This window comes from Glycine max, chromosome 2, assembly GCF_000004515.6.
Source record: "Glycine max cultivar Williams 82 chromosome 2, Glycine_max_v4.0, whole genome shotgun sequence".
Classification (NCBI taxonomy): domain Eukaryota; kingdom Viridiplantae; phylum Streptophyta; class Magnoliopsida; order Fabales; family Fabaceae; genus Glycine; species Glycine max.
This window is the reverse complement of record NC_016089.4, coordinates 15,455,186-15,465,884: the sequence shown is the minus strand read 5'-3', so window position 1 is coordinate 15,465,884 and position 10,699 is coordinate 15,455,186. Positions and strand designations below refer to the sequence as shown.

Genomic DNA, 10,699 nt, shown 5'->3' with positions numbered 1-10,699 from the left:
TTAGCTATTAAATCTTTTGAATTTCTTTAGTTATTAACTATTAAATTTTTTTTTTAAACAAAACTATGATACTAATAAAGAATTATTATTCATTAATTGTTATTTATGGTATCAATAAAAAAATTAATAGTTACTTATAATATTTTAATTAAAATTTATTTTCAAATATAATTTTACAATAATTATTTTTTTAGGTATATTAGTACTAAAAAAAAATTTGGAACCTTTTTTTTGGGACCTAAAACTCTTGCTTGGAACTTAAGCCGATCCTGATTAAGCATGGGCCAAATTCACCGATTCATTATTATACAGTAAACATTGACGAAAAAGGTGTTGATGTTGCCCAAAGAATCATTCCCAAATCGGAATGAAAGTAAAAAAAAAAAATAAAAGGGTCATAATTTGGAATTGGTTACAAAAATAATGACTTTCTGATAAAAAGCCAATAAAGCAATGTATGTTGTGCGCATTTCCTTCTTTCCTTTTGGTTGCAACTTTGATCTTAATAATCAGAAAAAGAAAACACTACAACATGTTGAAAACAAAGCCATAATAAAAATTTACTCATTAGCTTTAATGGTCCTCGGTGAAATCATTAGCTGCCACGAGAAAAGAAGCTTCATATACGTCAGAACTTGCACATATCTTTTTCTAACACAAGCAATGAGTACCCTCCTTCACAGCGGTAATTCTTTTTATGTTTTCTGCAACACACCAGAGAATGAATAAGAAAATTACATGGCTTATTTCTACGTTGTGACACATTCACTTTTAGTTATTCCCAGCCTAGCTGAGTTGGAACACGAGTAAACTATAAATAAAAATTACTTTTCGTCATTTGAAAATCAGAATTGAGATGGTATTTACATTTGAACCAGAGAGTGATTAATTAGTCTGCCAAAAAGATTATTCAGTTTCTGTGGTTGTAGGCAAAATCAAACTCTGCAGCTGCAACAGATGAGGTATGGGGTAGGTTTAGGGAAAAATAAAATAAAATAAAAATAATTACAGAGAAGCTGAGATAAGTAGAGAAGGGAAAAGAACAACCTTAATTGGGACTGTGAGGGTAACAGAATGTTTACATCACCATTGGGGCTAGAATTCCCCAGAGCATTGCCCACCTACAATAACAATAGTGGGGGACCAAGCCAAGGATAAGAATAAGGCATTCAAGAGATCTCAACCAAAAACTTTATTAGGAAGAAAGGCACGGTCAAATGCATTGCTGTCAAGAATTCTATGAAACCAAATATTCCATGAACTTATGCAAACTGAGTGCCAAAAAATTTGGAATGAATGTAGCCAAGAACAGACAATCTAAGTGCTTTTTCCATGAAATGGATCCCCAATGCTTTAGCCAGTAATATCAATTACATAAAACATGCTTCTAGGAAAATGTTTTTGTATTTAAAGAGGAGTATGTGGAGAAATTGTAGCATGTCTTCACTGAATTTTTAAATTGTAGGAAGCATAGCATACTTAGTGGCAAAGTAGAGTTTGATTCTTTTGTAAAATCTGAATGACATTCAAGCAAGACAGAAATTACCTTGTATGGTATACTTTGCTACTTCAGTTTCCTCAATTAGTCAGGTTGATCAGACGGAATATGTATCATAGCATTCATCAGAAGAAACTCAGATCAGTGTAACTGTAACCGTGTGAATGAGGCAACAACTCTTCTACTTCAATCCTTGAACTGGAGCAACTAGAGCATTTCTTTATTCGGTTACGGCTAATAGACTCAACTTCTGCCAGAAACATGCTATAAACTGGTCTATGATCCGAGAATCTTGACTCCCCACGAACATACGATAATTGGCGGAGGCCTCTTCCATACCACAAGATACGATCACACCTTCATGAACAAAGATTTGGATTAGATTCACATAAACAATGACATGGTATTTCCAAATAATGCAGGAGTGCAGGACATTTCTTTTGATAACGGCATTAGTCATTTGTCTCCTCTCTTTTCCATTTACATTTGCCACTATATGTATTCATTGACACATGTGATTATTAGCATAAAATAAGAATACCATGCTGGAGTTCTTCTCTTTTGTTTTGACTGTCTCTCATCACCTGCATATCTATCTGAATTGTTTGAATACTTGTATGTGGGAGGGAAATATATTTTCCCTTCATTCCATCCTTCAAAGACCCGACCTTGTCTCCGCTCTATATGTAGCTGAAAGAAGAAGCTATCAAATGGTTAGGATGATATTATATATAATTTAAGAAAAGAAGCTACACTCTAACAAGTTGTAAGGAAAGTATCATGCCTGGTCATTCTCCAACAGAACCTTCCAATTATGCATCTCAACAAGAGCCTTTGCTGCACGGTAAGAAAGGGCTATCCGATAATTTAAATCCCCCAGCCAAATTATTCGACTACACCAATTAAACCACAAGTTTAGGTATTGCCAGGGTAAAAGTTAAGACTAGGGGCAGCCTTTTATTTAGTTTCACGATCTCTAAGCATCAGATGCATAGCAAAGATTCAAGGAAAAGAGATGAAGGGCTTACTCATGATCCAGAATTGTCTGAGGAGAACTCTCATCACCCATGCCTTGAACCCGGGGAAACCTTGTCTTTCTGAGAATCTCCATTACATCTGAATTTCTCCTTAGCTCATCACCTTCCTTTTGTCCAGAAGTCAAATGACTACAGATGAAGCAAAAGCTTGTTTGGTGCAAAGACATGCTAATTGATATTGAACCCTGGAAAACTCTAGAGAATGAGAATGCAGTCTTCAGGTTCACAATAAACTCTTCTCATAAAGAAAACATATCAAATTCAAACTTACCTTGTTTCCAAGATATCCCATTAATCCTCTGCCAACACAAGACACTTTCATATTGAGAACATCATCTCTTATATCACTTTTCACCCAAACTGTTAGAAATATCCCAACCATTTGCTTACTAGCAACCAAACAGTATCTTGACTTCCCTGTCTGTCTATCTCTATCCTCCATAGAGAAACAACATCTATATGTCATTGGTGAATAATGTGTTACGACTGGGGAGTCGCTAGGGCCGTTTTCATCGTCCGAGGAAGCCCATCTATAACTGGGGTCATAATCACTTGTCCTGTGACCAAACATCATTCTATCACAGACACTGAGACGACGATCAAGGCATGCTTGGGGTAGTGACATCTCATTGTCCATTCTCATACTATGACTCAAGGATTGGAACGATCGGCGATGTAAGAAAGAGGTCGTCTTCTGCCTCATTGATCCCTCAAAATCAGCATCTAACTCTACAATAGGGTCAGGAAGCGGTGAAGTAGTGTGGCATTCCCCGCTTGTTCCAGGAAGACTATTCAGGGTCTTCCTAATAAGAGCTAGCCACTTTCTGGCAGGGCCATTGTCTTCTGTGCCCAAAATATTACCCGCATTGAGAGGTACAATTTCTTGAAACCTGAGTGCAAGAAAAGTCAAACTAGTTCAGACTTGAACTGTACATGGTGAAAGGAGAGAATACACTATAAAAAAACAAAAAACAGTTGAGAAATTTACCCAAGAACATAGATATCAGCAGGAGCAGAAGAGTGAAGCCAATCTTCCAGACTCAAATAACTTGGAGGAGATTTTCCAGCTACATTCCAAGTGGCAGCAAAGATTCTGTATGCAGGAGAAAAGAATAACTCAATAGAATAACAATTATTCTGAATGTGACTAAAATAATATGGACACGGGGCACCAATAATTAAGCACAACAATGTACAGTAACATGAAGCATACCTATAGTTATGCACATCTGTAACCTGAGCTGCATCACGGTCAATTTTACCTCGCCGCATTCTATCTGAGTGTCTCTTCTTTGCTCTCTCTGCATTAAAGTATAAATTATCTCTCCCAGAGACATGGTAGGAGATGAAAACAAGGTGGAAAAAAAGTAAAAAGAAGATTTCTGAAATTGTTGGTGGGGTTTAGGAATGGTATGGGTACTGAACCTGTTTTGGTTCTCTTGATAGCGTCTTCATCCCTCTGTGAACAGTTGTTCCTCCACTCTTCATTGACACCTGAAAAAGAAAAACCATAGAGTTAATAAAGTCACACTCTTTGCACTGTTAATTTTATCAAACCACAGAATGAATCAAACACACAAAAACCAGAAAAAAAAATTATAACAAAAGGTGGAAACCAGGGAAGTAGGAAAACGAGCTGAAGAGTTCAGATCTTTGGTTTTGAGTTGCAGACTCGTTCAAACAGAAACTGTTACACGAAGACAACACAAGTTCCAGAAGAAGAATGGAAGTTTGTTTATTATTCAGAACACAGAAAATTTATGAGGCAAGAGAAATCTCATTCAAACAAAACCAATCCTCATACTTAATTACATTAAAATCATGAGAAAATTGACCAATCACCTGCGTAGAGGACATCATCTGCCTGAAAGTCCTCATTTTTGCTCTTAATATTGAACCACTTCATGACCAACGTTTTGGGCCATGAAAGCTTCAGAGAGAAAGAACAACAACAGAGACAGAGTAAGCAATGGCAGAAGCAGAACACAGATGCAAATGAATCTGAAGTAGAGCTAGGTGGCAACATTCTTTCAAACCTTGCTTTTCTTCGAGTTCTCATCTCTCATTGTTGGGACAACTTCATAAAGCCTTCTGAGTTAACAACAGAAAGCAATCCAATAATAGCCTTTCCTTGTTGAAGAGAAGCTCAAGTATAATATAATAATAAACCAAGATGAAAAGGCTCAGGACCCTAAGAACATGGGTTTCAGTTTAATTTTTGGTTCTGTTTATTATAAGGGAAGAAAAAGACACAACGTGTTGATTGATCAAAGTTCAAAGCACAACAAAGTGTGTGTGTGTGAGCGGGGGCACAGGGCACTCCTCTGTTTCTTAGGTAACGTTGAGGGAACAGAGGAAATCCCAGTTTGTCACCATTTTAGGCAATGAGGTACAAATCAAAAAACACTCTCTCACATGGTCGTGTTTTGGAGAGGATGAAAACCCAAGGAAAGAAAGAAAGCGCAGATGGGACAACCACCTGATACGTTGTAAGAACTATAAGAGATTATGAAGCACAAGAGAAAAAGAAAAAAAGAGAGAGAGAGAGAGAGAGAGAGAGAGAACACAATGTGCTGGTTTGAAAGAAAGAGAGAGGAATGAGAGAGAAAGAGAGAGGTTCTCTCTTGCAAAACCAAACCAAACCTCGTTATGGGTACAGAGCAAAGTATCGAATTTGAAGGGGGAATAAAGTGAAGCAAGCTTCGCTCTCTCTCAAGGCCTTTTACCCCAAATCCAAGGCCAACCCAAGCTTAGGAACTTGGAGACACTAGAGAGAAGCAATGGTTATATTGGACACACACACATTCTCTATCTAAAATAAACTAAAAATGTGCATTTTCACTCTACTAACTTAAAGCCCTATGCAGGGTGAATAAAGAGTTAGGTTTGATCTTATTATGCCAAGCACCGGCAGTGTTACTAGTAATAGTATCACATCACTTCCTCACATTTGGTCTTCCAGTAGAGAAAAGCGGTTAAAGGGGGAAAAGTTAAAGAGGGGATATGTTGAGGGGTGCTTTGTTTTCTGTTAAATTTCTCTTGTTTTGTTTATTGTTTGTTGGAATCATTTGCATTGCACAAATATTCCTTTTGACTGTGACTGTGTCTATGCATACTTAGTCATTGTCGAACTTGAAAGTTAGATCCTTTTGGATTTAATTTTCCTATTTTGACAAATATATTGTTGACCCTTAGAGTGGTTGTCTAGGTCAGCCTAATCATGGCCACCAAAATGCTCCAATATCTTATATTGCTCCAACACATGTAAGACATGTTATAGGGCTTTCATGGACAAACTCACTTGTCAGGTAAATTTTCAATACAAGAGATCTTAATATTTATAGATTTCCTGTCTTTATTTTACTCATTTGAGCCAATCACTAGTCAAATTATTAACTCTGAAATCAAATTTCTTATAAATAAGAGTAATAAATGTTAAAGATATTTAACTAATGAATCATAAACAAATTATATAAGTGAAATTGACACTATAAGTTAATCTAAAATTTTAAGATTGAAATCTTTTCAATAATACATGTTTTTACGTGCATATGAAATCTTAACGTTGTTTATAATTTTTTAAGCTTAAAAAAGCCTACTAGGAGTGTGATTTAGCTGGTCACCCAATATGAAAAAGAAAGGCTTACTCTACCTCTTTGGATAAAATAATAGATAATGTCATTGATATGCTATTTGATACTACAGTATATCTTTTTATTATTAAATAAATTTTATGTGAATTTCATTTTCTTAAACTTAAATTTATTATTTAATAAAATACTACTATTGTTTCTCTCTACCTAAAATATATTATAAGCCTTCGTATTCTTGCAAGGTTGGAATCTTGGATGGAATGTTTGGTGATTGAAAGAAAACAGGAGAAGTACTCCTGATTACAAGGTCCCAATTTGCAGTTTGGTTTTTGATGTTGTACAACATACAAATCAATGTCTTTGATAAATTTATTACAAGATTTTTTTATTTTATTTTTGAAACTATTCTAGATTGGTTCAAGGGCTCACTCTCATCTCAGCGTATGAGCCAATCTGTTCACTTAGTTTGTGATTTGAACACTTCCAAAATCAAACGCCTGCTTCCCTTTACATTGATCATGTCAAAATTCTAGAATATGTTAGCTCTCTTGTCTGCATTTCAGGCACAATTAAAGAGGTTCATGGAGATCAATTTGCATAACTTAATTGTAGTTCATTAATTCACATCATAGCTCTATAAATGCGAGAGTCATAACTTCCGAATTTTAGGGTTTTTTTTTTTTTTACGTTGACACAGGTGATATAGTAGGATTCAGAGTTAATTTTTATTCTTGCTATGAATATGGGTTTCATTCCCATGATGTTACTAAAATCTCTTTTGATGAATAATTCTCCTTAAGGAAATTTCATGATGTTTAGGAGTTAATTAATTGGTTGAATAATTCTAAATGGATAAAATTGTTTGTGATTTTAAGTAAGTCTTTATTGGCAACTTCAACATGTCTTTCGTGTCATATATAATAATATTGAAAATATTTTTTTGTTCTACCACTTTACTTCACAGGAGAGAGGACTTTTTGCTTATATTTACTTTTACCTTTACGGCCTACATCACTAGAGAGAAACAATACTGTTATATGAAAAGAGATCCAACAAATAATTTAGACATTAACATATATATAATCTAGTTGCAATTGCTTTTTAGTAGAACTATTTGAAATGAAGTTAGATTTGACTCAATTTCAATTACTAGTTAATGGAGAAAATTGTTAAGTCTTTCAATATTACTTTGAATATGTTTTTAGATTACATGCGATATGTTAACAATAATAATATTTTTTTTACAATGACGACAATAAGGATTAAATTAATTTAAGTTCTTATTATACTATTTAAAATCCTCTAGTAAGTCGATCCTAGTGGATAATAAATTCCAGTGTGCTACTGAATTTTGAGTTTTGCCAATTTTGGTGCGTTATTTAATAGTTAGAGAAAAATATTTTTAGAAAGAATATGTTTTAAAACATATTTATTTAATAATTTTGTGAACAAGTTTCATTTGAATAAATATATAATAAAATTACTTATACTGTACAAATAAAATAAATAAATATTATCAAACTATAATAAATTATGACAAATGTATATGCTGCAAGCACATTAATTAAGAAAGTACAAATAAATTATTAAATGTTTTAATATTTAATAAAATATATTAATATCCTTTAAACACTTATTAACGGTATGATACATAAATTTGTCCCCTCAAACCACATTGAGGCAAAAGTATCAAAGCGTTGCTTGTCTCTTGCGTATGCTTACGGTGTTCAGGCCTTCAGGGTACATAGATCACGACTAAACAAATGGCTGAGGACCAAAATGAAGTTTTAAACCAAACATGCCTTTACAAAAAGAAATCTTTACCAAAACAAGGAGTACTTTTCATTTGCACATGGATTGCGTTTATGAAATGTATTATAAGTTTGCTTTGTGTGACGCTTTCGCATAAATATAGGATCTCGTTAGACCACTAGGGGTGTTCCTAAACCTATTTCATCTCCCTTCTTAGCCCACGCGATCTCATTGGGTATTGTGAAATGAAGCTATACTTTAATGAATTAAGCACTTAACTTAAGTGCTATCTTCATGGTCTAATCTTAGTAAAATGGCACATATGGGAGATCGTGTCTCCAATTCTTCAGCTTAAGATTCTCATTTTTCAATGGTCTATGCTTTTAGCAATCAACTATGTTCAAATTGCTGGGGTAACAGGTAACTTATCGGATTTGGTATTCTAAGGAGTGATCAAATATTTCTCTATAGGTTTTATATTAAATATCTCAAACTTCAAACTTCGGATTTCATGCATAAATATTCAAACCCCCACTACTTGGCCTGCTCCAATGGTTTAGTTTACACAATTTACGTACATTTCATGAGTTTGATCAAGAACTTACCTTTTTATACGAGTACCTCATCTACTAAAAAATGTCATTATAATAATCTTTGTTAGTTAAACTAATATTTCAAGAAGTAGGAAGGAACAAATTATTAAACTAACAGAGGTTACGGCAAAAAAAGCTCAGCAAATTTTAGGTCAATCTTCCACTATTTGTCGTATAAACCTAAATCTTAGCCCTCCAATTATTCATAGGTTATCAAGACTTGTCCAGTGGCTGTCGCAAAACAAGCCAACCATAGTATTGTGTTTTAGTGGTCTGCATAGGGAACAAAATAGAGGGGAGAATGAGAAGCAACGTGGAAATTTAGATGAGTGTTCATAGTGTCAAATATTAATAGTCAAACCTAAATGAATTGAAATGAGATTGCTACAATTTAGTTAGTAGCATCAAATTTATCAAATTTAAGTATTGCCCATACAGTTTTATTAAATATTTAGAAGAAAATTTTTGTCTTTGAAATGAATTTCTATCTATCTCAAGCAATATTATCTCTTGTTAAATTATCATAACAGAAAATATATATATTTTTTTTAAAGCAAACCAGAAAATATATATTAATAGTCTGTGATACAAATCCCTCAATTTTGAGTTTGCTTAATTCAGTTGTTTAATTAAGAATCATTCGCCAGATGCTATGTTCCAAGGCAGGGGAAAACGTTTCATTTGGGTTTAAAGCTCTTAATAATTTGCACTTGTTGACCAAAAACGACAAATTGAATATGAAAGGTGCAAGATTTCTATGATTTGGTTTTCCCCCTCTTCATACACTCACAAGAGAGTCCAACAGCAGATCAAAATTAAAGACAAATGGGGTCTCATTCCTAGATGCCAATCTAAACGGGGTCTCATTTACACATCAATTTGGATATTCTAAAATGAACCGTGAAAGTTTGTCGCTGCCTTAAGAGTTGATAATATTGTAAAAAAGAAAAATGGAATCTGCCATCCATCAGGGAGACTATACTTGGATTCAACCATGAAATCTGTACGATTCCTTCTCTCTCTCTCTCTCTCTCTCTTTTTTTGAGAAACTGTACGATTCCTAATTAGGTCTTTTTCCTTCTCCCTTTTATTCAATTTTCTTAATTAGACTATTGATGGGCTTTATGAGAGATTCCATTTCCATCGCAACAATCTAGACAAGGACGATGCAGAAAACATAAAAGGGGCTAAAAAATAAATAAAATTTAACATATATAATTAATTATATTAAATAAAAATATTTTCATGTATTTTATGAGTATTTTAAAATATTATATATATATATATATATATATATATATATATATATAAACTATAGGATAAGCCTATATTAACGATTTTAATTTGGTGTACGCCTTTTTTGTTTTGACTTGCATGCACTTGGTGTCAATAAATCTTATCCTTTAATATTTAATTCTTCTTTTTTAATCATCCATAAATGTTTATAACTAATGTTGAAAGAACCCATTTTCAAATCAATAGTAATAGCTGTACAAATAAATGTTCCAACCAATTTAACCAGTTAAGTGTTTTTTAAAGACATGTTCCAACCAATTTAGACTGTCCTCAAACCGCATGTATTGCCATGTGGTTCTCACAACACAGCTATTAAGTTATCCATTAAAATAAAAATTAGGTAAAATGAATCAACACCAAATCATTTATATATTTTCATAGTATACTAGTATTAGTTTGTCAGACATTCCTTCTATGAGACATTACATTCTCATAAGTGTCACATTTTCTTTTTAATTATTGAACAACTTTTACATTTTATTAAGAAAAAAAGTTTAATTCTTTCAGATCATTAACGCGTGCCACAAATAGCAATGTGAGACAATAATTATCAACATCATCCTTTTGTCTCTATAAAATGAATGTAAAAATAAGAACTCAACATGAATTTCATAAAATTGTCATTAGCTAGTCAGAAACTCGGTGACCTTTTTGGGTGTTTTCCATCAAATTTTATCTCGAGTTAGACAAGAAAATGGTAGATAGGTTAACGAGGCAGTCAAAGGATGCATTGCATCTTTAATTGTACTTTGGCCAAAGTATCTTCTACTCTAGGGTGTAATATGGGGTTTCTTTCTGTTTCTTTTGCTTTTTCAGATTTGAAACATCCCTTATTAAGCCACCATTCCCTTATCTCCCACACTGTCTTCCTAACCGTTTGATTTGAAGGTGTCCATTGGCCATTTGTTTTTAGTTTTTTTAGTTTTTCTT

General features: G+C 33.5%; 1 protein-coding gene and 1 long non-coding RNA gene across 4 annotated transcripts; one reads left to right on the top strand and one right to left on the bottom strand.

The window, feature by feature from the left end:
* Window positions 1–412: 412 nt before the first annotated feature.
* On the bottom strand, window positions 413–5,564 carry LOC100788764 (type I inositol polyphosphate 5-phosphatase 4). 3 transcript variants are annotated; one of them, XM_041006908.1, is made up of 12 exons: window positions 4,572–5,515; window positions 4,378–4,465; window positions 3,961–4,029; window positions 3,749–3,836; window positions 3,524–3,628; window positions 2,807–3,425; window positions 2,527–2,720; window positions 2,283–2,391; window positions 2,040–2,188; window positions 1,547–1,855; window positions 1,048–1,121; window positions 413–704 (listed from the first exon to the last, which is right to left on the bottom strand). In XM_041006908.1, exons 1-10 carry the CDS (start codon window positions 4,599–4,601, stop codon window positions 1,624–1,626), a joined length of 1,683 nt encoding a protein of 560 aa, XP_040862842.1. In that variant the 5' UTR covers window positions 4,602–5,515; the 3' UTR covers window positions 413–704; window positions 1,048–1,121; window positions 1,547–1,623. The 3 variants fall into 3 exon arrangements, with proteins under 3 accessions (XP_040862842.1, XP_040862847.1, XP_040862841.1); XM_041006913.1 differs by lacking the exon at window positions 413–704 and adding an exon at window positions 868–948 and having other exon boundaries at window positions 2,083–2,188; window positions 4,572–5,564; XM_041006907.1 differs by lacking the exon at window positions 413–704 and adding an exon at window positions 868–948.
* Window positions 5,565–7,757: 2,193 nt separating this feature from the next.
* LOC106796016 (uncharacterized) lies at window positions 7,758–9,618 on the top strand. The gene is made up of 2 exons (XR_001384760.2): window positions 7,758–8,300; window positions 9,121–9,618. It is a non-coding gene; the product is annotated as an uncharacterized lncRNA (long non-coding RNA).
* Window positions 9,619–10,699: the final 1,081 nt, after the last annotated feature.